This window comes from Zeus faber (assembly GCF_960531495.2).
Source record: "Zeus faber genome assembly, chromosome: 14".
NCBI classification, from domain to species: Eukaryota; Metazoa; Chordata; class Actinopteri; order Zeiformes; family Zeidae; genus Zeus; species Zeus faber.
The window spans coordinates 24,195,083-24,221,937 of record NC_137200.1 but is presented as its reverse complement, the minus strand read 5'-3'; the positions used below and the strand labels follow the sequence as shown (position 1 = coordinate 24,221,937).

General features: G+C 42.5%; 1 protein-coding gene across 8 annotated transcripts in view; it reads right to left on the bottom strand.

The window, feature by feature from the left end:
• mtmr4 (myotubularin related protein 4) overlaps nt 1–26,100 on the bottom strand; it is a 52,122-nt gene extending 26,022 nt beyond the window's left edge. For 4 of the 8 annotated variants that reach the window (XM_080014092.1, XM_080014093.1, XM_080014094.1 and 1 more), the window contains exon 1: nt 13,171–13,320. In XM_080014092.1, coding sequence (XP_079870218.1) covers nt 13,171–13,215 — 45 coding nt within the window. In that variant the 5' untranslated portion in view covers nt 13,216–13,320. Of the gene's footprint in view, nt 1–13,170; nt 13,321–21,439; nt 21,619–22,040; nt 22,084–22,543; nt 22,665–25,992 lie in introns of those variants that run through there. The other 4 variants (XM_080014096.1, XM_080014095.1, XM_080014098.1 and 1 more) reach the window with 4 other exon arrangements.
• Between the last annotated feature and the right edge of the window lie 755 nt (nt 26,101–26,855).

Sequence of the window (26,855 nt, the reverse complement as noted above, 5' to 3'; positions counted from 1 at the left end):
GTCAGACAGCGTGCACAAACAAGACAGCACTGCTCTTAGACAACGGCACGTACTGAAGGTATATAATGGATAAATGTCATAACATTCTTCAACTGTGTACTGAACAAATGACTATAGTGATATACTTTACTGTATACACATTATACCTAAACAACTTTATTTATCTAAACCTAAGAGTATCAGCCAATACAGAGTCCTATCATTTCCTTTCACAGAACAGAGCTCGAGTTTGGGGTCATGAGAACGTAATGATTTAATTTACATCTAGACCATTTTTACATTAGAAAAGGGGTGGTCACATGGCCAGGGTTAGTGTTTCTTAGATTTGATCTTTTTTTTCCCCCATTTTGATAAAGTCGTCTGTTGTATTCCTTATTTCACTACAATTTTAAACGATGACGAAAACCTGCTTTTTTTTTTCCTTTCCCCTAACCTGATCTAAACGCTTAACTATAGGCAGAGTACCAATAGCATTATTTTAGCCCTATAGACTGTTCCTGAATTGATCATTGAACATTTTGGTATACTTCTGATGCAAGATGCCGTGTAGGTTGAATTTCTAAATCATAAGGAGCATATTCACAGGCATTACACATAGGACTAAATATTGATCATGAAAGATCGCCAATGCCCCTGATGCAGGAGGCAAAAGACCTTGATTTGGCTCAGAGGGGAGGGGAGGGGCAGCATCGCCTTAACGTTCCCTTGAGAAAAAAACACCCAAACTCTTGATAACGTGTAGGGCGACAAGACGAGGGCAGCCATGGCATTTTGAAATCACTGTTGACTGTTTGGGCATTCACTATTAATTATTGCCCATGTCAAATATTTACCTGAGCCCCTCCACCAGAAGTTGCTCAGGAAATATTTAACCTCTGCTGAGAAAAAAAACAACAACAATTGCACACATTGTTTCATTAAAGAACCTGCTATAGATTAAACAGCTGAATGAGATGGAATATTCCTAAATATCTTCTACAGCTTCAAGTAACAAAATATGGACACAATATCATAAATCCTTGATGCATAACCACTATGAGAGTGGTCTCTATATCTGCCATCCTCTGGTCTAAAACAGCAATTACAGCAGAAACTGTACTGTTGAAACACTGATGAAAGCCAGGAAAAGACACGTATGTCAGGGGTTTATCCTCCTGCCGGTGCCCCTAAAGGCACCGGCAAAAGAGCTGTAGTTGGTCCCCGGGTGGTGCACTGCGGCCGCCCACTACTCCTAGGTAAAGGATGGGTCAAATTTTGTTGTAGCCCACTTGTACAATGACAACCAGAGAGATATACTACTCTAAATAATTAGAAAATGTGTGTTGCAAATATCAGCCTCTCTCCTCTAGTATGTCACCATATTTATCATATTTTGTCATCCTGATTTGCTGCATAACAGACCTTTTTCCGTTTATCTCCACACTCTTCTTCTTGTGTTTTAACGGCAGCTCGCATCGAGCTGTAATGTTGCATTACCGCCCTCCACTGTGACTTAATGCTATATCGCCACACTCTTCTGTAAACAAAACTGAAGTAACTTCCATTACCAATCCATTACTTCGTTTTTGTGACATCATTAAGTTGTGCCGTCACAAAGGCATCACATGGTAATGCCTCTTGGTAGCTGCGGAAACCAGGTGGGGGGGGCTATGTGGGGGAATTCCCCTAAATATGTACATGTGTTTTCATGACGACTGGATCTCCTGCTCACGCCCCATTCTCCCATAGGAAACCTATTTTATCACTATTAACACAAACATTAAAAACACCTATAAACCTGACACACTTTGGGGCCATTAACAATACAAACACCAATGGTTGCATAACTACATTAAGTCACCATGATTTGAATTTTGCAACGAGAACATTAGAAGTGTTTTTTATTGTCACAGATCTTTGTGGAGAAGACAGAAATGTAAAGGACAACCCCATGGGAGCGCTGTACTGGGGGGTGGTGTTAGGATTTATAATTCAAAATGCGGTGTTCATGAATGGAAATGGTTGCAGAGGGAAATAAAATAACAAGAACTGTCTTGAAACAGCACTAACTTGGTGTTCCAAAAAGTGGGAAACTGAAAGTCTGGTGAGATCATACATTAAAAAGCATTATATTCGCTGAGTGAGACAGAGAGAAATTCATTGATGCAATTTCAAGGGGACCTATTATGCTCCTTTTACCACAAGTTAATATACGTCTGAGGTTTTCTTTTTGCAGAAAATACCACTCAGATGATGCATTAGAGCCATTCTAACATATCTCTAAATCCATTGTGTTCCTGATGCTCTGTTTCAGTGTGTGTAGCCACCCTCCAGACACCACGAGTTCTGTGAGCCAAGAAGGGGTTTGAGGATGGCTTCCTGGTTTCTTTATATTTTCTCTGTAACTTTCACTGATTTCACCTCATCAGTCCACCAAAATCTGTTTCTGAACAAATTTGAGACCAGAAATAATAACTGCAGTTGCTGAATCTTCACTCATATTGGATCTACTAGGCCTCATTTAAAAGTTTGTTCCCACTTTGTTTGCGGTGCTCCAGGCTTGTGGGAGACACCGTGACGCGATCTTCGCATGCGGGTATTTTTGTTTAATGTAAAAGTCGGGAAATAAATTTAAATAAATAAAATAAATACATCTACAATAAAAAAAAACACAATTTTAATTTGTTTTGTTTGGAGGAACACACAGCGGATGGGATGCAGCAGATGACCATGTCAAGAAATCTGTGACCAGCTGACGTCAGCTCGTACAGAGAGTAGAAAAAAGCTTTGGAAATGGTGCGTTCAGTGCAGTCGGAATCCTGAGGGTTTGTTTACAGCCATTACTTTGTCATAAGTTTACCTCATTATTTGACACTGTGGCCACGCCTAATTTGAACATTCCATAATGTATCATTATACAGTATATATATGACTTAAAATAAGGAAAAGCATAATAGGTCCCCTTTAATCTCTCAACATCTGTCAATACATCATTTTTTTCCCAGTGAGCAGATTTATAGACTTTATTTTTTTATAATCCTCTCCAAGACTGCAGTATAAATGATTGGATAAAAAGCTTGGTTCAAAGGAACTAATGTCCCGTGTATCGCTGGACAGAGAACTGCTCCCCCTCTTGATTTCACCGGAAGCTTTACTGTATTAAAAAAGGCAGAATTGTAAGGAAGTGATTACCCATAAATCACTAAAGTCAGTCCAACTTTACTTACACAACCTAATACTCCTCAGAAGAGGCCTTGTTGATGACCACCAACAAGGGAAACACAACCTACCACCATCACTCCCGATGGTAGGTGGTATTACTGTGTCCTCTTTTTCCTCTAAGTGATGACATTAGGCTAATGCTATAATCATTCTCATAATAACAGGTTGACACAATCATGTGACAGACCTTCAAGAAGCAATATGTACTCAATAACCAACACACACAAACCAGGATGCAGCCCTTGTGAAAGTATTGTTTACATTTTGATTGAACTATCATTAGCCGCTCTTTATTTATAGATGTCCAATCAATTGTTAAAGCCTTTAACTTGCCTTAAAGCTTCTCCAAATCCCCTTCACTGAGCAATCTTGCAAATCTCTCACTCCTGTGACCAGGGTCAGCCCTTAGCCTCAGTTGAACTATGAACCAGTACGTGCATGACGAGTGTCATAACAACAGCCATCAGTCACTGCGAGGGCCGCCTCATCTCAGGTAGATCTCTACTGTTGAAGGCCAGTCCGTCACAGAGGCACAGGGCATTTGCTATTGCTGGCTGGAATAAGGCGTGGTGGGAATTGCCAGGCATGAGCCATAAATTATCAGAAACACATCGGTTTAGAGTTCCACTTCAGGGATTCAATGCCAGTCACTAGTGAGGAGCACATACTTGACACAGCTCCATAATCAATCTCTTCTCTATTGGTTGCTATTTTTTGTCCTGCAAAACTTGCCCAGTAGATGACTTGGCACCATTTACTGGAAGCTTTTACAAGGCAGTCCTGACATTGCAGTCCTCTGAGAGGCCTGCGAGAACATAGTGTACTTCCAAGAGCTGGAGTCTACTCAAGCAGACAGGTGGGCTCGGGCTGATGCTTTGGTGCAAAATTGCGTTTAATATAGTCAAACTTTTGAATGAAGGAGACAAGGGGATGCGACTACCATGTGCAGAGAAATATTCTTACTTTTCGCACAGAAAAGGTGGATACGGAAAGTTCATGCCCGATTCAAGACGCAGGCCATCAGCCAGATTTGTTGTTCTTGTCACCCACATGCGTAAGTGGGTGAGAACAAATCTTAGAAATTGACAGGCATAATATTGAATATTTAATCATTTTTACTATTTGTAACTCTAATATCCCAAATGCATGTAGTCCATGTCATTTTCTACAGCTCTGAAGCATTTATGATTTGTGCATGCAAGTGGTCTTAGGAAGTTCTAAATTTGTTTCTAAGAACAGATTCAAGTGAGGAAATATTAATGAGTCCTGACGTTTTGCTTATAACGTGCATACGCAGTGCGGTGCACTGCTCTTAAAGAGGCCCATAGATTCTAATAGCAGTGGCTGTCAAGCCAATAGAGATGAGGTGAGAAATTTACAAGAACAAAATGGCAGATAATACAACATATGGATGAAACTAGGATTTTTGTGTAAGGATAGGGACAGTGTTGATTTAGTGTCAGAAGGATGTTAAACCTGTGCTGCGCACCACCAACGATTACATTCTGATAACCTTTGTGAGGCAAAATACCTGCATCCTTGAGAGCAGGACACATGCTCAGTTGTCAAATGTAAAATCCAGATACAATCAGCTTACAGCAGATTTAAGTAAAATAAAAAAATAAAAAGACCTTTCTCTTTAAATGTCCAACTGAGGCAGAACGATGGAGAACAGCATGTGCTGTGCCGGCACGTTTCTGCTTCGTCACTGCTGAAAGCCTTCCCCCACCCCCTCTATCCAGCAAGCGATCAAAAGGCTGTACCTAAACACACACACACACACACACACACACACACACACACACACACACACACACACACACACACACACACACACACACACACACACACACACACACACACACACCTCTAAAATGCATTAAAGACTTAATGCATTATAAAAGCTTTGATAAGATCATCTTTTCTATATTTTTCCTTTGAACAAGCATCTGGGATTGTAAAGACAGTTATTTCCCAACGTAATGCTGTAATCACTCCAGAGAAAGCGTGTGCATGTAAGGCCAACTGAGGATTAGAGTACTGTGCTTGTTTCAAACAAAAATCAAAATACACAAATGGCCTAAAAAACAGACAGCTGCAAAACAAAACAAAAATTAGATCAAAATAGACATTGGCACAGATCTCACGAAAAATAGTCTGTTGTCATGGATACAACAACCCTTTTGGCAGAGTTTGTTTTCTGGTTACCAAGGGGATCGGCAGAAAAAGACTTCCCAAAGTGCTAACTCCATCTGGAGATGAAACAAACACTGGATCAGAGACTCACTTCACAATGCAAAGGTGAACTTGTCTATCAACAACATGCACAAATCATGCTACGTCTGCAGTTCATTATAAAGCAAAGGTTAACACAAAAAAAGACGTATTTGTAATGATGCAAATCTTTTGGGGCGCTGACAACATTAACAAAAAGAGAAAACATTGCACAACTTCTTATTTACATTTGTTTAGCTTGTCTATTTAATCTTATCATAAAGAGGGAGTGAATGCAATAGAAACCCAATGGCGTGACCTTGTCATGTGATTTGACACATCGTTTGAAAACAAACTTGATAGCAGCAGTTGTATTGTCGTGCGTTGTTACTTATGAATGATGTCTTTAAAAGGCCACTTCCAAACTAATTTCACTTCCTGCCTTTGCCCTCAATTTGTTGTTTGTTTTAATTGAATTTGTTGTTGATATTTAGGTTGGGGTTGGTGTGGACCATCATAACAGATGATAAGGTAAGGCATATGGCAACAAGTGAATAAAAAAACTGACTCTCAGCAACACTAGCTTACTAGCTATCATCAATAATAATAATAATAATATAATAATAATAGTAATAATAATAATGGAGTTTGGTGCCGCCTACTGGCCATTTATATGCACCGTTTGCGCTTATGTTCTGTCCCTCCCAATTGTGGCATCACAGCTGTGGCATCCCAATCTGCATTGTGACATCAGTGCTGCGGCGTCCCAATCGCCATTGCGAAAAGGTAATGCTGTGAATTCCGCTGTGAAGCTGTGACATCTAGCTTGACGCTGTGAAGTCCGACTGGCCGTTTTTACACCAAAATTAGGGGGGAATACCCGTTTTTTTTGTTTTGTTTTTTGAAACGCAGGTGTTGTGGCGTCTCCTACCACCTGCCTCCTCATTGCCCTTGAAGCAGAATCTGTAAGTTTATTTGTTTACACACACATTGTAAGAGTGACAACAACTTATTAATAAATTAATTGCAATGCATAGAGATTGATTGTTGATCTGCATACTCCTGCGCTGTCCCACAGTTTCACACCGCTACCATTGAAAACACCTAAAGTCAGCCCCTGTATTGGGTACTTTTTGGGAGAGTGTTTAGCTCGCTGCATAGCTATGTACACATCCTCCGCTACCAGAGTGGGAGGTAGGAGATGATGCGTATAAATGGCCAGTAGGGGGGGCAGTGGCTCAGGAGGTGGAGCGAGTTGTCTAGTAATCGGAAGATTGCCGGTTCGATCCCCGGCTCCTCCTGGTATCGTGCTGATGTGTTTTTGAGCATGACACTAACCGCTCCCTGGGTGCCGCTATATGGCAGCCCACTGCTCCTGCTTAGCTTCTCCAGATTCGGCGTCCTTGCCGGTCGCCGATATGGAGTCTGGGGTTGGACTTACGGCCAACATATCTTGGGTTCCCTACTTTGTGTGGTAATGTTTAGCTCACTACGTAGGATTACACGTGGTGGCGGCAGAAGAGAGAAAATACTGACTTCAACCTCGAGACCACCACGTGGCCTGGAATCCCTGAAGCACTGCTGAGAGCAAGGATGTCGGTCGGCCCAGGCCCTTGTGATCAGCGCAACTTGGAGGACAGACCAGAACTGCGAAGTAAGGCATCCACCCGATTCCTCACTTACTCCTTGAGTTTAGGTTCCTGGTAATTTGACATCTTACAGATGCCAGACGGAGAGTGCTCGATCTCTCCTGAATCAAGCTTTAATCGAGGCTCTGCGCTCTACAAATAATGGAGTTCGGTGGAGCCTACTGGCCGTTTTTATGCATTGACCGTTTAAATGCAACTTAGGAGAGCCAGAACGCTTCCCAAAGGGGTATTACCAAGGGCACCAACGAGGGAAGAAATGTTTTTATTTTGCGTTGATGGAACATGACAGCTTGGATAATTATGTCAATGACTTAGAAAAACATCACTTAACAATGTGAGATGAATACCGCAGGTAGCCAAACCAGACACAACACGTCACGGTCGCGCAATCGGAGCCAAAAGTGTCGCGCCATTTTGTCGATGTGCCATTTCACACCGGGTCCGTCTTCATTCCAACAGCGACGCGGCTAGCGAAAGCAGCACTCTCCAGACTTTCTATCACTGAAACTACAAATTGTGGAACGTATCAACCTTTAATGGAATAAAGTAAATCCTTGTTTTAGTTTTCAACCCTTTGCGTTTCATTTCATTTGCATTTTGGAGTCTGTTTGTTTATGAACATAGCTGGACTAGTTCATGAGATTAGCACTCATTGTTTATATTTCACATTTGCGGATTGAAATATAAACAATCCTTAGGACCCCGACATGTATCTGAGCTGCCCTTAGGTGCCTGACTGAAAATAACGCAAATACAACAGAAATATAACGGGGAATTCAGAACACCTTCCCAGGTAAGAAGTAAAATCTAAAGTCTATTCCCGTGCGTGATATTTGTTTTCCTGCTGGAACGGTAATGATTTAATTACATAGGTGAGGTTTAATTTGTTGAAAAGAAAAATGTATTTAACTCAGTAATCCGTTAGGGCCGCACATCAGCAACTTTATATATGATTAATGCATACCAGGGTTGGTTATTAAACATTTTCAATACATCTTCCGGATGGACCTCTATGGGAATCTACGCTTGACGCGGGCAGACCGGAAAAATAGAGCCAAGGCATACATTTAAAAAAAGTGCGAAGGGTTAAGGAGACTTGCGGCATGTAGCTTTCGCTACGATGACTCTTCTGCTCAGTGTGACCTTCCATAATGATTAACATGGCAGCGCATCCATGCGCTTTCGTGACGCTCACGTGTCGCTTCGGGGGTTGCCCGGGGGTTACTCCGTTAAACATCAATGGGATGCCCACACCGTCCTGCAAACATTAGAACTTTTGTCCTATGCGTGATCAATACCTTGCTCTTGGTTGCTTTTATACTTTTTCACGTACTTCTAGAAGAACATGAAGAGATTTCAAATATGGTCTCCTCGGCAAGTTCAATATATTTGGGTTGCTTTGTTCATAGTCTAGGGTTTGCAGTTAGATTTTTATGTGTTCCGGAGCTCTGGAAACTTGGAGAGAAATAAGGTTCTCCGCGATTTCAATCACCCGCTGCTCACCTTGTGTTCCCTCACGCTCCAAAGACTTTGGTTGCACTTTTAAAGGTCAACCAATTTGACCTTTGAGTGGAGCACTGCAATGCCTGGTTTGAATCCACAGACCTTACCAAAACAATGGCTCAGCCAGCATTGAGGTATTTGATATTGGCATTTTGGTATTTGGTATTGAGAAGAAAAAATTCTTCTTATAACCTGTAGGTTGCATCAATTTTCTGGGGGACAAATAACTGGACAAAGAATTGACAAAATGTCAAAAGGTCAACAGATGAGTTGAGTTGTGAGAAAGACCGAAAGAGAGAAGTACAGGAAGGGATGGTTTATTATTTATCCTTTTTTTTAATCCTTTCATTATTTTTTTATTTATTACACTACGCATAAGTGAGAATTTTGAAAAATAGACATGTAATTATAAATGTCTATTTATACTCTGAAAACATTAAATAAAAGTAGGTGGGTTTATCAAGCATTGATTTTAAAATGAATTTGCGGGCCAGATTGAACAATATGTTAACACATTAAATTGTCTCGCAGGCCAGATGTGGCCCCCGGCCTGTAGTTTCAGACCCCTGCCTTAAGCAATCAAACTAATCAGAACCCATTCCAGATGCAGGAATCAGGGTCGGGGTCAGACGAGGACTATGACGAAGGCTCTGAAACTCACTCAACTCTTCAACATTTTTTTTCCCCCTCACTTTCTCCCCTTCAGCAAGTGTATTAATATTTCATCGAGCACCATGTTTCAAATGGGCAGGCCATTTTTTTGTTTTAAGATGGGGCTCTCTTCCATGGATTTGGGGAGCTAAAGAAAGGCAGAGTGTATTCAAGCATGAACCTTTTATCATCAAGTAGAAAGATGCAGTGACACCCAACAACAACACAACCCAGCAACTGTACCCGAGTACAAGGTAAGGGCATAAACAAACAGATATAAGGACAGAAATCAAAGCAAAGAAAATATTGTCTCTTTCTCTGTAGTCATACTAGAGATAACAGCTGAATTGATAATCAGAATAAGGGCATTGTTTATTGAACTTAGGTTACCAATCACCGATTCTACTGCGCTGACGAAAGTAAAACCTAATAAAAAAAGAAGCAAGAAAGACATTTCTGGATGGACTCCAAAATCTATCTCCTAAGTAGGAGTGTGTTGTGGCAAAAAACCCTGGAGTCATGGCAAATCCCATCGCCATGGGCCACAAGCTGGCATATTTAGGTGTTCTTCCTCACCAAGCAGGACAGCATAATCCAGCACAATCACCGGTTCTGATACTGGCTTACATACTGAAGCTCGAATCTTATGCTTGTTCGTCTGTGAACATAGGCGGGCGCCATACGCAGACGTTCCCGTTGGTGTCTGCCAACATACTCACGCTTAATGTTAACTTGTACACTAGTGGGCAGTGTTGCACGACCAGAATGTACAGGAAACAACTAAACAAAGACCTCGTTTGGTACGATGTCCTGACGTCCTTCCCTGCTGAGCAAATTGTTAGCTTAACCCACAGGAGCAGAGATTCAAACAACCTGGAGTTGAGATTTCAGACCTTATGCACGTCCAAGGGATTTACGGTAAGACATATACCCAAAAATCTCTCATCTCCAGTTTCACTCCTGATTCACTTAGCCAGTGGGCATTATAGTATCTGAGTCACGGTAAAACGCTCCTTCCAATTCAATTTGACTTTTTATAGTACCAGTTGGTGGTGACAACACACCACAGATAGAAAAAGACATTAGCTACAGAGGACAACAGGGACAAAAAGTGCAGTTATGAGTTATTTCTTTTTTAGTACCTCAACAACTCATGAGTGTATGTGTCATATACATTCTTGACTTCCTGCTCACTTTGCAATGCTGAAAGAGACGTTGTCTACAGAGGCGATGGGGGACGTTGATACTAAATTATAGAGACACTGAAGCAGGAGAAGCGCCGCCGACTGAAAGGCGGGCAGTAAAAACACATTCAAGTGGGATGATAAATTGTGCAAGGTCTAGCCGGTCGAGTCACAGGCTAGCCACAATAAAAAAGAGTGATGGTGAAAAAAGCCAAAACCCTCACTGTTTTCGATGCACCTGCCAAGCACAACAGTGTTTCAACAATTAAAACGAGTGTGAAAGGTATTCAGAGGGCAAAAGTGATATGGTTCAAGAAATGGACACATCCATCCTTGCCAGTTTGAAAACAAATTGCAGCATGAAAAGTTATAACACTTGAGGGATATCTCAAGAGTTAGTTGAATTAAAAGGCTTGAAATAAAAGACAATTTTCCCTTGTTTGGTTATTGTCTTACCTTGTGTTAAGCTGCTTTCACACAAGCACTCCGGACAATATTCCGATAATCAGGTCCGGACATCATCCTTAGTTAGCCTTTCACACATGTAGCACACAACCGGAGATTGGCTGTGTCAGATGCGTTACTTACTGAAAATACTCCATTTGGTTTAGATGACTGGTTGACCCGGGTAGTGTAGGAGGCAGGATGTGACGCAATGACACTGCACAGTTACAGTACACCCAAGATGACGGACGAGGATATGACTTGTCTTTTTTGGCGTTGATACTCCATGTATTTGGACGTATACAATCGCAAGTCTGGAAAGGAATATAAAGGAAAGCAGAAAGGAGGAGCTACAATCCATGCACGAAGAGCCGCACAAAGGTAAATAACTGGCGCATGATAGACGTCATCAACACGCAACACGCCCACATACTCGCTGTGAATGCCCCGGACAATCACCTGCTCTGTTTACACACACCGCTCAATCGGACATCATGCAGACTTTGTACTAGGGTGCTGGCTGGATAAAGTCTGGGTAATGTCCGGTCCAAATGATTCAGACATTTGCGTTCACACATACAGCTCCTCCGTGTAATGTCCAAACAATTTCAGGGTTGCAGTGCATGTGTGAAAGCAGCTTCAGAGAAAGCAGCTTTCTGCCACTTTCCTACAAATGCTGCGTTCAAGTCACGTGAGAATTGACAATCAAAACGACTTGCGGCTTTCTGCTGCTCGTAACATCAATCTGTTTTCTATAACCATAACCACTCTACTTATATTAACTTATGGAAAAATATATTTGGAAAAAGGGTTTGAACAAAAGTACCATCTAAATTACGTAATGTAGCCGAAATGTTGTCCAAATGTCCAAATCCACAAATAAATACTGTATTACTTGGGTTGTGTAAACCCTTTTTACAAATGAATGTAACTGAGCCGAATGAATAGAAAAAAATAAACTATGCTGAGACACGTTTTGCTTTCGTTTATGGTCGCGTTGCTTCTGTCACACCATGGGCGGGGCTCACACACACACACACACACACACACACACACACACACACACACACACACACACACACACACACACACACACACACACACACACACACACACACACACACACACACACACACACACACACTTTACTCGAGCCCACTTTATTCACTTAGAACAGGGGTACAAGGGAAACATGGGTTGTTGGCATTGTTTGCATGATTCATCGTCAATAATTTGCGATATCAAGCAATAAAACTGAAATGTGTGAATTTGGCTGGATACAGAATAGGCTTTTTATTATTATTTTTTTACACACTATTTTTCATGGCTGCATATTGTACAAATTGTGTGTTATTTTGGTTAAATGAGTAGATATTTTTGGGTTCAAAAACATGCTAAAATGTTAATTTACTTATGAGTTGTGGTTGTTCACTATTTTGTTCAAACTACGTTTACATTTTTTTATATATGTTACAATAAAATGTTTTCTGAAGACATGATTTACGGTATGTGTTTTATTTAATCATAAGTTTTGATTGTACTTTATTAAGATTGAATAATTATCAAGACAATAATGTTAGCATTTAGATAATTGTACTGCCGAGAAGCAAACATGTAGCATACTCAAGATCATTTAAACCAAAAACATTGCAAATTAAGACACGTTGCCACACAAGTTATTGGTGCTTTTACTGTTATAGGGGGGGCTCGCTTGCCACGACACACTTTCACCAAAGACGAGGCTTTAAAGCCTAGTATGACAGTGAGAAACAGTGAGGTTGGATTTGGAGTGCCCGTACCACTCTGGCAGGAGGAGCGTGAACCAAAATTAAGTAATTCACTCGTTTAAAGCACCTGTGCATCACAATGAGGCTTACTGCTGGTGAACACAGGTTCCACTATAGCATCACACGGAGCACCGCACAAGGTGTCTTCATCTTCTACAACAGAAGCGATTCCCTGCCTTCCCGCTAAACATGCTTTCCCTCCCTGAGGCCCCTCACGTGGCCCCCCCGGTCCTCGTTAGAAACAGAGGAGAGGACGTGACAGCCGGGACTAGCGGGGAGGCTTTTAAGCGACCCAAGGCACGAGCAGAATCTGATTTATTTCAATTATCCCAATGAGATAGGGAACCGACTTTGATTATTTAATAGCTGCAGTACTCACGTGACACCCGGCCCCCCCTCGCCTCCAACCAAACCCCCACACCCCACCGATCGGCAGCCACGCACTAGAGAATGAGCTGCATAAAAAAAACACAAGGACACAGCGCCGCGAGAACAGAGGACACGGCTAAGAGCAACACAAAACGCCGGTCGACTTACGAAGCAGCTGAGCATGGAGCAGGAGACCCGTCCGGTGAGGCTCATGGCGAGGGGAGGCCGGGCCGCGCCTCACGGACGCTCAGCCTATGGAGGGGCAGCAGCGGCAGCAGCGCGAGCAGAGCATGAGGAGCCGGCATCACCATTCTTCCCTCCCTGCCGGAGCCTCCCTCTCTGTCCCGCTCCGAAACCCCCCCCCCCCCCCCTCCCCTCCCCTTTCACCCACCCTCCCCGCTGCCGGGAGGTGATAACAGAGAGCACGCCAGTCGCAGCTCACGCTCACTGAAACCCCAGGCTACTCCACCCCACACCAGCAACGCCACCCCCCACCCCACCCCCCGCACCACATCGCTCAGATGAGGGAGTAGAAACAGAGTGAGAGCATGAGTCCCTGTTACACTGCCAAGAGGGAGAGGATACCCTTTGAATGTACACAAATACATACACACAAAACAACGGTAGCAGTCCACCCAATGAGAGGGGTAAAAAAAAAAAAAAAAAAAAGACTTGAATAGGAAGAAAAAAAGGTCTTGATGGAGATGAATGCAGCAGCAGTGAGCTGATAGGGAGGCTGTGCAGAGCAGCAGAGCGATGGAGGCAGGCAGAGGGGAACTGCCTGATGCTAGGCTCCGCCTCCTTCTGCCACATTCACATGCTCCATCTACCCGCCCCATCCACCCCACCTACTTCCCTGTCACCATTCACCGAGATCCCCTCGTAAGCAGGCTCCCATCTACCGCATCTAACAGCTGGGTGCATAGCCTTCTGCCGGTAAGCTGGGGATGCTCCAATCGCCATGTATACACAGTGGCTTTCCTAAAACATGCACATACATGCTGTTGGTACGGTCGCTCTAGGTAAGCTGTCACTACGGTAGCGGTCGGTACATGCATTGTTAAGGCTATTGCACCTCTGCTTTTCTCACTGAAAAGCAGAGGTGGAAAATCCGGGAGCAGAAAGAAAATTCCACGACAGGACGACTTCCACGACATGATTTGCTAATTGGCATAAATATTGGATCCATCTAATGAGTGGAATCGGCTGCTCAGTGGAAGGGGTGGGACCAGAATGTACAGGGGACTTTTCATTCCTCAACCTAGAATTTTCCACCGTTGCTGAAGAGATAAGGAGAAAAAACAAGGCGCAAAACGACAATGCTCAGTCTGACACAGCTCCACACACACAGCTGCAAACGGAGACACGAGGACGCTGAGCACACGGCGTAAAAGGGAGAGGAACGCATCGTAGGACAGAGCTTGTTCCTGGTTGGACGGCGCTTCCCCCCTGATGTGTTCTCATTGGCAGGGATTGATCATAGTGCAGCATGAAGATGCGATGGAGCCAGCGTACCGAGGGAGGGTCGTGGGGGGAGGGACTATGCGGAAGGTTCCAGTGACACAGCATTCTACATTTTCCTCCACTCTGGGTGTCTCCCTGGCAGCTAGTTGATGCAGCACATCACGGCATTATTTCTCCTGGTCAGGGGTGGTTATTGGGGAACAGCATCCATGTATAGGTATCGTGTCTTAAGCTAAGCATTTATGTGTCTGTCTGGAAAAGCACGATCCCACTCCTGGCATGCTGACAGTAGCAGCCGCTGCCTGCCAGTATTTTTTATTTTTTTAATCCGACTGTTTGGTGCCTCACAGCATGAAGCACGGCTAATCAGGGCTTGGACTAATCGATAGTCCAGTATCAGCTACATCAGTGATTCTCAACCTTTTTCATTTCTAGGACTTTCTTCAATTTGATACGCATTAGGGCACAGACAATCTGAGGTGCAACCGGTCTATACTACAGTTGGGAGGACAACAGGGAAACTATGATGAAAACAGTCTCACATTATTGTGAATCTCCCCACATTGTGAAACACTGAGATGCATTTGACAAGTCTGCAATGACAGGACAGTTGGTCTAATTTCTCTTCATTATGACCTTTTCATTACATTACATGATGTAATGTAAACCTCTTGAATTTGAATTGATCAGATGCATTTGTCTAAAGTAAATAAAAGTATAAAGACAGTATCAAACCAACTCTATGTCCCAGTCAGCTAAATATCTATCTAATCTAACTATAAAGAAGGAATCTCAAAGAAGCAGAGTCACTGTCTGTCTGTCTGTCATTAGAGTTTTTCGACAACGGTTCATCCGATCTACTTCACACTTGGCGGGTGTATTGCTGGGGACCCAAGTGTCAAATTTGGTGCAATTTGGACACGCGAGACGTGTAACAAACCTTCGATAAACAGCGAGCCACTGAGTCACAAAGAGTGTCTTTCCCCGGTGTATGTAAAGGTTAAATCAAACAGGAAACCTTTTTTTGATAAAAATGTTCAGTTTAAAATCAAGTTTGAGCTTAACCGCTTCATGCACACAGCCTTAAGTGTACACACTCAAAATCTTCACTTCGGCAGCAAAATCCTTAAACTGCAAAGGAGCCATGATGCAAAGCCCTGGAATGCAGCAGAACTTTCACCTAGTCTTGCCGATGGACGATCCCCCCCCCTCACAAAAGGCAAATAATTCTTCTTCTTCATTCGGCTGCTCGGCTCTTTAATGAATTAAAGGAAATCATGCTCGCAATCTAAGAAAGAACATTAGATTTACAGGCGTGCATGTGTGTATGTTCGAAACACAAATGTCTGTTTCTGCTAACAAATCCACATATCTCTGCATTGGGTAGAGTTCCCAATAAGTGGGAATAAAGAGAAAAGAAAAATGGTGTAAATTAGTTTCCTGGACCTGCCCACCTTGATGGAGTCTGGGGAAGGGACGGCTGAAGGTTGTCGGTTGATAAAGAAAAAAAAAAAAAGTTAATAAAAGCTCAAATGAATTTGAGGCCACATAACAGACGCTTAACCAGGAGAGTTCCTATAATTAATTTTAATTAGATTGTATTCTATTCAATTTTATAACATATCCAGGTTTTTTATTAAACTACAGGCAGATCGTACTATTTAACTTTTTTCTCCTTTATTATTCTTGGAGTGTTTTGAAACTTTCTTGAAACTATTTGCTGACTGAATCTCCAGCAGCTATGTCCACATGTCCAGTTACACCGCCACCCTCAAGCCAACATCATCCTTCCTCTCTCTCAGATGATCCCGGCTGCAACAGTCAGTCAGCTCCAGATATGGCCTCCTCTGTCTCCAGTTTTATTTTAGGAAAGGAGGGCAGGACCTAACCCAAGCAGAGAGCCTGCCACTATGTTGACATATGGCTATCAGAGGAGGACATCACAAGACATGAGACATTCGGAAGGTCAGTCTCTATGGTGAAAAAAAGTATTTTGATGTCCCGTGGCCTACAAAAAAAAAACCCATACATTTGTGTGAAAAGCTAAATAAATGTGTAACAATATGTGCGGTCATGTTTGTGTGCACTCATAAAGATCTCATCATTTTAAAATCTCTCAACCACGTTACCTCTGCTCTTCAACACTGTTTTGTATTTTCTTAAGATCTAGAAGGTGGACCAATCACGACCCCCACAAAAACCCAAACAGAAACCTCTAGAACAGGGTGGTCAGTTTTAGCCAAACATCGAGAAAACCCTGCTTTACCGCGTCATCACCCCAACAATGGGATTATCAATACATTACATTGATAGATCAATGTCTTTGGATACTTCTGTCCATTCCACATTCCCCAACTGAAGGCTGACAGCTGGCATGTCACGACAATCTCTTGACCGTGGGTGCATGTGCCTGTTTTTGGCATGGACGTCAACTGCATTGGATTTTAACAAAGGCAACAAAAGAGAAAGTGAAACCACAACTAGCAGCGGTCAACATAATCACTGAATATTATCTTGTACTTTAAAGCTGAGGGGGCACATAGGTAGCACCTTGATTCACAAGACACAGCTGTTCTTTTCCCCTTTTATAACAACTTGAATACAAACTGCCTAAAAGAGTCGGCGTGTGTTGGTGCCTTTTAACGATCTTCCAACGCCTTCCACTGGTCATATGCAGCACTGACAGCCGTATGCATTTCTGCCACTTGTTATATTCCCTTGTGACTTCGAGGCTTTCAGCAGACCAATTAATTTTTCTTCATAATAGCCACGGCAGCAAACTTGCACCGTCTGCTACTAGAGTGACTCTCTACCTCATAATTAATAATACATATACCACATAACTTCCCACATGGTGTTATTCTATTACAAAAAGTGCGTTTTACTTTTAAAAAGTAGAGAAAAAAAAAGGTTTTCGTCCAAAGCAAACAAATACATAATTAATAGCTTTAGGCATAGAGTACATTGTGTTTTTGTTTTTTACAGTCATTATGTCATGTTAAACAAGCAGGGAAGGATATCCATTGTCACTCTCCCCTTTAGTTAGTCCTGGTTCAATAAAACTCAGCTACTGAACCAGTCATATTCTCTTCAGTAACGTGAACAAAGTCTACAAAGTGCCGGAAGCAAAGGTTCATTCAAGGAGGGTCCACGTGAAATCATTTACCACAACCTGGAATGAACTCTCTGGTTGTAACAGGAACCTTGCCCTGGTGTCTGATCAGAGACCAGCCGCTGTCCTGATCGTGTAACAATCACACATACAGGCAACCTGGTTTTTAACACACCAGGGTGACATCACAGGGGGAAAAAAAAGAGGTAGCCTGGCAGTGCTTTGTGGGTCCGCAGCACGGGATAAAATAACCCCTTTGTCCTACTCTCCATGCTCCCATTAACCTGCGCACAATACAGAGACTCAAGAACGGCAGCACGAACCTGATAGTTCCCATTTTGTTTCAGCCGGGCTCGGAAACAATTAAATGCTGCTTCACAAGACAGTGTAAGAGGGATCATATTACCTGTGGAAAGACAGCTGGAGAACACTTCAAAATACACACAGTGCAAAAAAATATATACAGTATATAAAAAAAATTAAAAAACTTTTCAAAAATATATGGCTGAGATACAAGTAGGTTAGGTCAGGACTGGGGTTTGAAGAGCAAATTATGCACCAGAATTATGCACCAGCCCAGCCAGCAATTAGGCCAGAAGCTGGCTTGTCTGGAGACAAAGGCTGAAGTCTGGACAATACTGTGGCCGCATTCTGTGGACCCAGCCGACCAGAACTTTGGGACAAAAGTTCTCCTGTTACATTTCCTATTTCTGTCCCATGATGCTGCACCGAGCATTGAAAAAAAGCCGTTGCTCACTATGTCACATTTTCCTTCACTGACTAAGTGTTCAACTGCACTCTGGCTGGATGATATTGACAAAATCAAATATTATAACTTTCTTTTTTAAGAACACCTTGACATTCATAACTCCACAATGTCTACTGGTTCTTTCATAACTTACTTACACAAAAGAGAAACCATAATTAAAGATGTAGATAATATAACCCAGCAACCAAGGTTTTGATTAGAACATTTAGAACAGTCTTATACCAATACCAATGACAATCTGGTTTCTGATGTTATTTTAAAGCACAAACATCCCAACGTTGTCACACTTTCCTGAATTTACCCCCAGGGGATTAATAAAGTTTCATCATATCTAATCTTAAAAAGTGATCTGTAGGGTTTGCCTTTTCATTAGCCAGCATATCTCACTGATGCTATAATGACTTCCCTTGGGAACACAGTAGCAGCAGCATCTGCTTGCAGCACATACAACAAAACCTCAGACTCATTCACCCAAATTAATCAATCTTGTGTAATTTGTTTTGTCTCCCTCCATACCTGTAAAGCATCCATGGGTCCCTTGAAAGGCGCTATAGAAATGCAAGCCATTATTATTATTAGTTATTATTATTATTAGCCCGCAGGGCAGGAAACTCTTTTGTTATTGCTTGGGAAAAATTATCTGAATTTTTTGATAATTTTTCTAAAACAATTTAAAACAGAAGAATGGCAGAGGCTATGAAAACGGTTGACCGTGGTTGGTCTATGTTTCATCCAAATTGATCCACATATGGAGGAGCAATGAGTTGAAAAACCCACCAGATTTGACCCCAGATATCCAGGTAGTCGTGCTTCATCGACCATGCCACTGTTCATAAACAAAATAAAGGAGATGAGATTTAGAGTAAGACGCTTTATGACGTCATTATACTATTTACTATAAATGTGCAGGTTCTGATTAAGAATGGAAATTGGACTGGGTCCAGTGTGTGGTGTAGACTCAGTCACTCTGTTGTGGTTAGAGATTACAAACTAGGCGTGTGTCTATGTTTTTGTACCTTCTTACCTGGTAGATGTCTGTGGATCTGTTCCATTGATATTAAATTTTTTTGTTCTCCATTACTTTTACGGATTCATGAAAAAATACAAAAAAACATCAGTTCACAAAAACTTGTGAACACGTTGAATCGAGTCCACTCGACTGTACAAGTGTGAGTGACGCTTTCAAGATCCAGCGAGGCGTCGAAAAATACTCCAAACATGTGACATAAACAGCCAATCGTACACAGTAAAGAAACAACCATGTTACACAAACAGCCAATTGTACAACAGGAGCGCCGGTGCTTCCACCACTCTCTCCCCAGCTGCAGCGCTCTCCGACCGGGCAGCACGCAGCGGGGATCAGGCCCCCCGGAGCTGAGACGGCTGGTCTCCCTAAAATGCCAATTTGAACTGGAACTGTCACTCCTCTCAACCCGAGCCCTGCGCGGCCTCCATCCCCGCAAAAGGATAGTGATTAAAGAAAGAATCCACGGTAGGAAAAAGTCCCTTGGTCCGCTCCAAACGTGCAGATTATGAACAAGTAGCAATGGACAAGATTCTCAGGTTTACCTGCAAATGCAACCAGGAGCGAAAAGAAAATGAAAATAGGCAGCCCCAAACAGGCTCTCAGAGTGTAGCTGCAGTAGGGTTGGGGTTAGCCCACAAAATAACTCCAAGAACTTTGAAGATATTTGGCATACGCATTTATATATTAAATGACACACCAAGATTGATATACAAAGACTAATATTATTGACAGACTACATTTTGTTGTGTTGTGTGCACTTTTAAACTCCTATACACTTCTATAAAACATGTATATTCTTTCTGTTAAATAAAAGCTTTTTTTTTTTTTTTTTTAAACAAAGATGTGTGTCGATCATGCTCACATTTCCTCAAAACACAAGAACAATGCAGAGATTGCCCCATTCAGAAGGGTGTCAAGTGGCAAGTAGCCATGTGCCTCTGTTGGTCCTCCAATCATTTGCATTCTGGGAGCTGGCTGAATGAAGCCAAGTGTTGGGGAAACCTTGAAGGTGATTATCTCAGAAACACAGTTTGCCGCACCCTCGTCATTCACAGGCCATAGCTTTAAAGATATTTACTTGATTCACACAAGTGACACCTTGTTTTGAAGCTCTGATTCTCCACTTTCAAATGACGTGGGGAAAAAGGCAAACTGCACCAAAAGTACCTAAAACCTGCGGTGGGTCACAAATGTATTTTATTTTTCTGATTCTGCATATCCAGAAACCTTTCATTACCATTATTCACATTTTTATTTATCATGTCACTCGTAATGACCTAAGGGTCTCTCTAACCACCAAACAGCTCAGTCAAGAAGCAGCCAAGTACTGTTTTTTTAGACATGGCCAGGCGGAAAAGCCACAACAGTGGCTGATGTGGGCTGTGCACCAAAAACAGAAAGGGCTTCAGAAAAGTTGTACGGGAGTCATGTGGCAAGTTAGTACCCAGGTGACTACATGAAAGACTGGGGACATCTGCTATGTGCCTTGCAGCACTTTTACTGAGGCAGCAGCAGGTTCCTGAATGAAAGCGGAAGTTGTCTGAAGTCTATTTGCTTCTAACACTCCAAAGTGTGACATTAACTACTGTAACCTGTCTACAATAGGACAGCATAAATAGGGGTTTATTAATTATCTTACTTTTCTCTTGTCATAATACTATGAATGATATTATTAACCAAAATGATTAGGCCATGATGCTTTGAGAACAAATTACTTTGGTTCACCTTTAGATATTTAAATGACCACATTCAACTCCAGCTGGTAAGCTTTGTCATGAGTTTTGAATTTGAAAACTGAAACCATAATGTCAGAATATGATCAGTTCAAATTACAGCCTTATATGGTGAGAACAATGAAGTGAGCCCGAGTTGCGTTGAAGTATGTGTGTATGCAGCATTTGTGTGAAGGGGAAGTAATCTCCAACATTGAGCAACACCCCGTGCTTTGTTTAGGCACGTAAAAGTATGGTCTCAACTTCCTGTTACAGAAAGACTGAAAAGTGTGAATCCTTCAGTTATAAAGAATTACTTTTCTCTGGCATTTTCCTCAGAGTGATTGACTCACCATGATGTCTGTCAGCGGCGTGGGCAGTCAATCTGGGCTCCCCACTCAGAGTCCCTTGCTCCTCCCGTCTTGAGACCTCCGCTGGGTCAGAGACAGCTCCTGCAAACATCAAATGCTTACTTGTTTCGGAGATTGTTTGTTTCAGTAGATGAAATGTACATAATCACTCAAACCCCGCTTCAAAATAAAGCCAGTCACTTAGATAAACTGATAACCATACGATGAACACAATATTCAAAAATTATTGCAGGTAAGCAAATAGAGCAATCACAAATGATGAAGTATACTGATAATACCAACAGTACCAAAAAACAAAACAGAAACAAAGTACTCCTCATCCAGTGAGAAGGCAGCCAGCACTTATGAATAAAAAAAGAAAAATGTTTCTCCATAATCCATCTTTTAATGACACAAATAGCCAGCTGAATATGGGTTTAATGTATTTTATAACATTTTGATTGTTTTTTTATAATGCAATAATAAGCAAGGAGACACTGTGACTAGCGTTGAGTATCAAAGTCCAAACCTTCTTCATAGTACTGACTGAATCTCATAGATGGTATCGAACCATTCTGCGGTATTCAGTACCAGAGTTTGATACCTTAGGCGTTAATCCCTTCAGAGTCAGGTTTTGTAGTGCAAGCCTAAATTTAAAAAGAAAGTGTAAAAAGAACAAAACAGTAACAAAGTGAAGCTATTAGTACTATTATTGAAAATTGGCTGACAAACCCATTACTATTGCTGCATTAGGAAACAATCACAATATTTTCAGTTTGGCCAATAAATCAAGCAATGAATCCAAACCAACCAAACAGCAATGCATTGGAAAACCAAGCTTTTACCTCATCTGGTCATGCACACACAAGCCCAACCGGAAGGGAAGATGACTCAAATACCATTAAACAGACACTTTTTAACTATTACAGTAGCTAAAATGAAAACACATGCAACTACAACTAGAAACTAGCAAGTAGGTAATAAGCAGTGAGGTATTCTCATTTCACTAAACCTGCCCGCCTCTGTGACACACCCCCTTTTGCGCACTGCTCTACCTACACAAAGAGGGCCGAAGGTAATGTTCCTCTAAACTTTGACACATCTTACCTCAAAAGTGCTGAATCAGTAGTCCGCGTTTTGATAAGTGTTGTTTTGCTGGAGCTTCTCTAACCTTTTAAAAACACAACCGGGACTAAACTTCTTGCAATGTGCAAACACTCGTAGTCTGCTAAATGCACACTGGTCCAACTCCAGGGCATGACGTCTCTCTCTCTCTCTCTCTCTCTCTCTCTCTCTCTCCTTCTCTCTCTCTCCCTCCCTCCCCTCCTGCCCTCTTTCTGACTCTATGCCAGACTTCTCAAAGTAAAACTTGAAACGTGCTAGGGTGCATGGACCAGTGGGATGTCATATACTGTGCCACCCTCTATTTGGGAGAAGGTCATTTCCAGCTTGTAAAAGGCTAATTTTAAATCAACAACTTTGTTTTTCAACATTACTCAGCATGTTAATGTGCAGATAAGAAAACAAAACACATAAGATATATTGCAGCCACAATGGGGATAAAAAAAACATATCACTTAAAACCCAAACAAAATATATAAAAAATGCACAGTTGAGTCAATGATGTTCCAGACAGTGATAGGCAAGACAGAATTTTTTTTGTTCCTATTAATTATTTTCAATATCACTAACCTTATATGATTATCAGGATATTATTATTGTTATCATATATGATCCTATAATCATATGATTACTAAAATGTCATTAATTTAATCAAATTTTTATTTAATATCCTAGTATGTAAACAAAAAAAAATCCAAGCATTTCAATGAGGGCAACAGTATCTGCAGCATACCCCATTCCTTGTTGGATTCATTTTTACTTTGCACCAGTTACCAAAGTGAAGACCACAATAAAGTTGGTCATTCCTTTATCGCTATAAATCAGAACTTTTGAGTACTAACCACAACCATAATTCCATTTACTGCAGAGTGTGAATATCATAATGAGAACTTTACTACTGATCTTTCTAAACATTCAAATTGCCACACCCATGACAGGCACATGCAGGCCCATACATGCCAGACTAAGTTACATAAGCAGTATGCCTTGTAAGGCATCGTACAGTACACTATACTGCACATATTGAGCACAGCTGGCTGTATGCACATCATACCAGTTTTACCAGCACTTAAGCTTTAGTTTGATGAATGTAGTATCCAAGCTAAACATTAAAATCCATTTAGAATTTCCACACAGCGTCAATTGGAAATTACACCCAGAGTGCATTTTTTGCCTTTAAATCTGCTGCCTTCAGATTTTTTGCTTTTAAATCTAGAGCCTTCAGAAGACGATAGATGTATAACAGATGTTAGGCAGAATTGCAATAGTGAAAATCTTTGTTATGTCTTTGACGGTTGTTGAAAAGTAGAAAATATTATTCCAATTCCAAGAGATGTTTTTAAATATCCAATAAAAAAAGGGAAGTGGGACAAAACAAAAACAAAGCAATATCAATTATGTCAAGGTAAAGGACAGCAGAGACAAAACAAATGAAATAATTCTGTACAAGAAGGAGCAACAAAATATAGTTGTAGTAGTAATTGTATCTGAATATTAATAAATTCCAGAGGAGCTTTCCTGGAAAATCTTTTACACGGGTACTTAAATAAAATAACACATTGAGATGGATTATTGATTTGAAATGATTTTATAACTAGTATGACCAATTTTACATTGTCCGCTAAGGTGGCGACAACAACGTAGATAACACTCCAACATCATAGCAAACTATTTTATCCTACAAAGAAAACTTTGCACTATTATAACAAACCTATTTACTGTTGTTTAAATGAGGCATATCCACATTCATCTCAAGAAGTCTTTCATTGTAGATTCTATGTACCTTCACAAGATGTCACCACCAGCTAGTGATAGTATTAGTACGCAGGTGGAGCGATTTGAGGGAGGGGAAACCAGACAGGGAAGTGGTTGCCTGTGACAACAGTTATTATTAACAAACGGCACCAAACTCGACACTGCACGTCCTTGGGTCCCCAGCAATAAACCCGCCAAGTGTGAAGTAGGTTGGATGAACGGTTGTCAAGATAATTGAAGGAGAGACAGACAGACAGCCAGCCAGAGATTCCTTCCTTCATAGTTGGGATTACGTTTGCCGTTCCTGTTCTTTATGATCGCAGAACAGTCCCGGTCCCCGGTGACCAGGGAACCACAGCAGACATGAACGGGGGAGGAAGAAGAATGCTCCACGCCTGGTCTGAAATATGTTCAACGTATACAGCGTAATGGCGACGTAGACGTAGTCAGCATATCCGGTGAAGCGTCAGAACACAACAGGTGGGAAATAGTAAACATTCCTGAACTTTGCCCCTATGACGTTTTTGCTGTTCTTTCATAAACCGGGCGATCGAGGTTAACACTGTGCTTATAATCTCCAAGTTGTAAAGCGTGTGTGTGCGTGTGTGTGTGTATGAGATAGGGAGAGCGTGTGTGTGCGTGCGTGCATGGGTGACGAGGCGTCCCTCTGTACGTCGCACTGAGCCGCATTTCCACCCCTCGCCCCCCGTCCCACATTTCGATCGCCCCCCGGTTTTCAAAAAGTCAAAACGACCGCAGCACCCACGCTTTGCCCCCCCCCGAACGTCTGGCTTTCGTCCAGCGGCTGTGGAGGGAGCAGGGAGGAGTGCCGTCGGTCGAGCGGCGCACACGTGGGTCACGCAGTACAGGTGGATCCGTCGCCGCCCTCGCCACGTCCACCGGGGAGGGGGGGGGGGGGGGAAACTAGCGAGGCGCCACACAGTCACCAACTACGCCGGTGTGGGCGGAACGCGGTGGCAACGAGTGGGAAAGGGAACGCAGCTGCAACACGGGACTGCGAGGGCACTTGGAACCGGGCGAAGGCGGTGGGAGGCGATTCGCACAAGATTCTTTCGCTAAATTTGCCAGGTTTTCATCCGTTTATCGGGGCAGGGGCACAGCCGAGAGATCGGGGTCACTGACATGGGCGGACACGTGTGCCGCCAGGAAACCCAGCTCGAACCACTTCAACTCTCGAATCGCCGCGTTCAAAAACTGGATCACGTCCGCGTCCTTTTAATTCGCGTCGTTCAGGCGGAGCGAGCGCAGCGGCTTCACATGCACGAACACGCGGTCTCACGTGTCACGAGCTACGGGGCGGAACACGAGCGTTTAATTGTTTCTTGAGTTGGACGGACGTCACATCACAAAGTTTAGACTAACCTGTCCCGCACAAACACACTGTCCCGCACAAACACACTGTCCCGCACAAACACACTGTCCCGCACAAACACACTGTCCCGCACAAACACACTGTCCCGCACAAACACACTGTCCCGCATGCGGTCTGTTGGCATCTGGGCACCCTAGAGAGTGTGCGCGCGCGTGTGTGTGTGTGTGTGTGCGCGTCACAGACGGCGCGCGAGTGAGGGCGAGAAAGTAGCGTTAGCATGCTAGCACACATACATAGCCGCCGCTCAATAAATGGACATTTCTTTCTAATATTCCAAATTCCTTACGATTCCCCGCTCACGTCACAGCCGAGCTGCGACGTCACGGCCTCCCGCTCCCTGGCAAACGAACGCAACGTACGGCAGCCGCTTAACGTCGGGAAACGAGAAGACGAGTTACTCACTCAGAAAGAATCAGCTGATACAACGGTGACTCAGTACGCGGCGCCACTTCCGCATTCCTGCGCGATGACACGCACGCGGGCCAATGGACGGGCGGCGCCCTCGCGCCCCCGGCCAATGGCGCCGGCGCCGCGCGCCGCGGCCGGTGGCGCTCCGCGGCAGGTAGCGCGCCCACGCCGCGGCCAATCGCAAGCCTCCCCGCGGTTCGGCGGCGGACCAATAGAAAGTCACAGCGCGGCACGACTTGACCACGCGGACACGCGGACACGCAAGCGCACACGCGGGCTGGTTCGGGGGTTCCCAAGCGGGGCTCCGCGGCCCCTCGAAAGACTCGCAGCGGAAATATCTGTATATTTATTCTGTATGATATTATGTATATTAATTATGTATGTTATCATATCAATTATATTATGTATATTTATTCTGTATGATATTATGTATATTAATTATGTATGTTATCATATCAATTATATTATGTATATTTATTCTGTATGATATTATGTATATTAATTATGTATGTTATCATATCAATTATATTATGTATATTTATTCTGTATGTTATTATGTAAATGTATTATGTATATTTATTATGTATATTAAATATGTATGTTATCATATATATATTTATTATGTATGTAATTATGTATGTTATCATGTATATTTATTATTTATGTTCTTTTGTATGTTATTATGTATATTTATTCGTTTCATTTTACATTTTTATTGAAGTATCACAGAAATAATTGCAT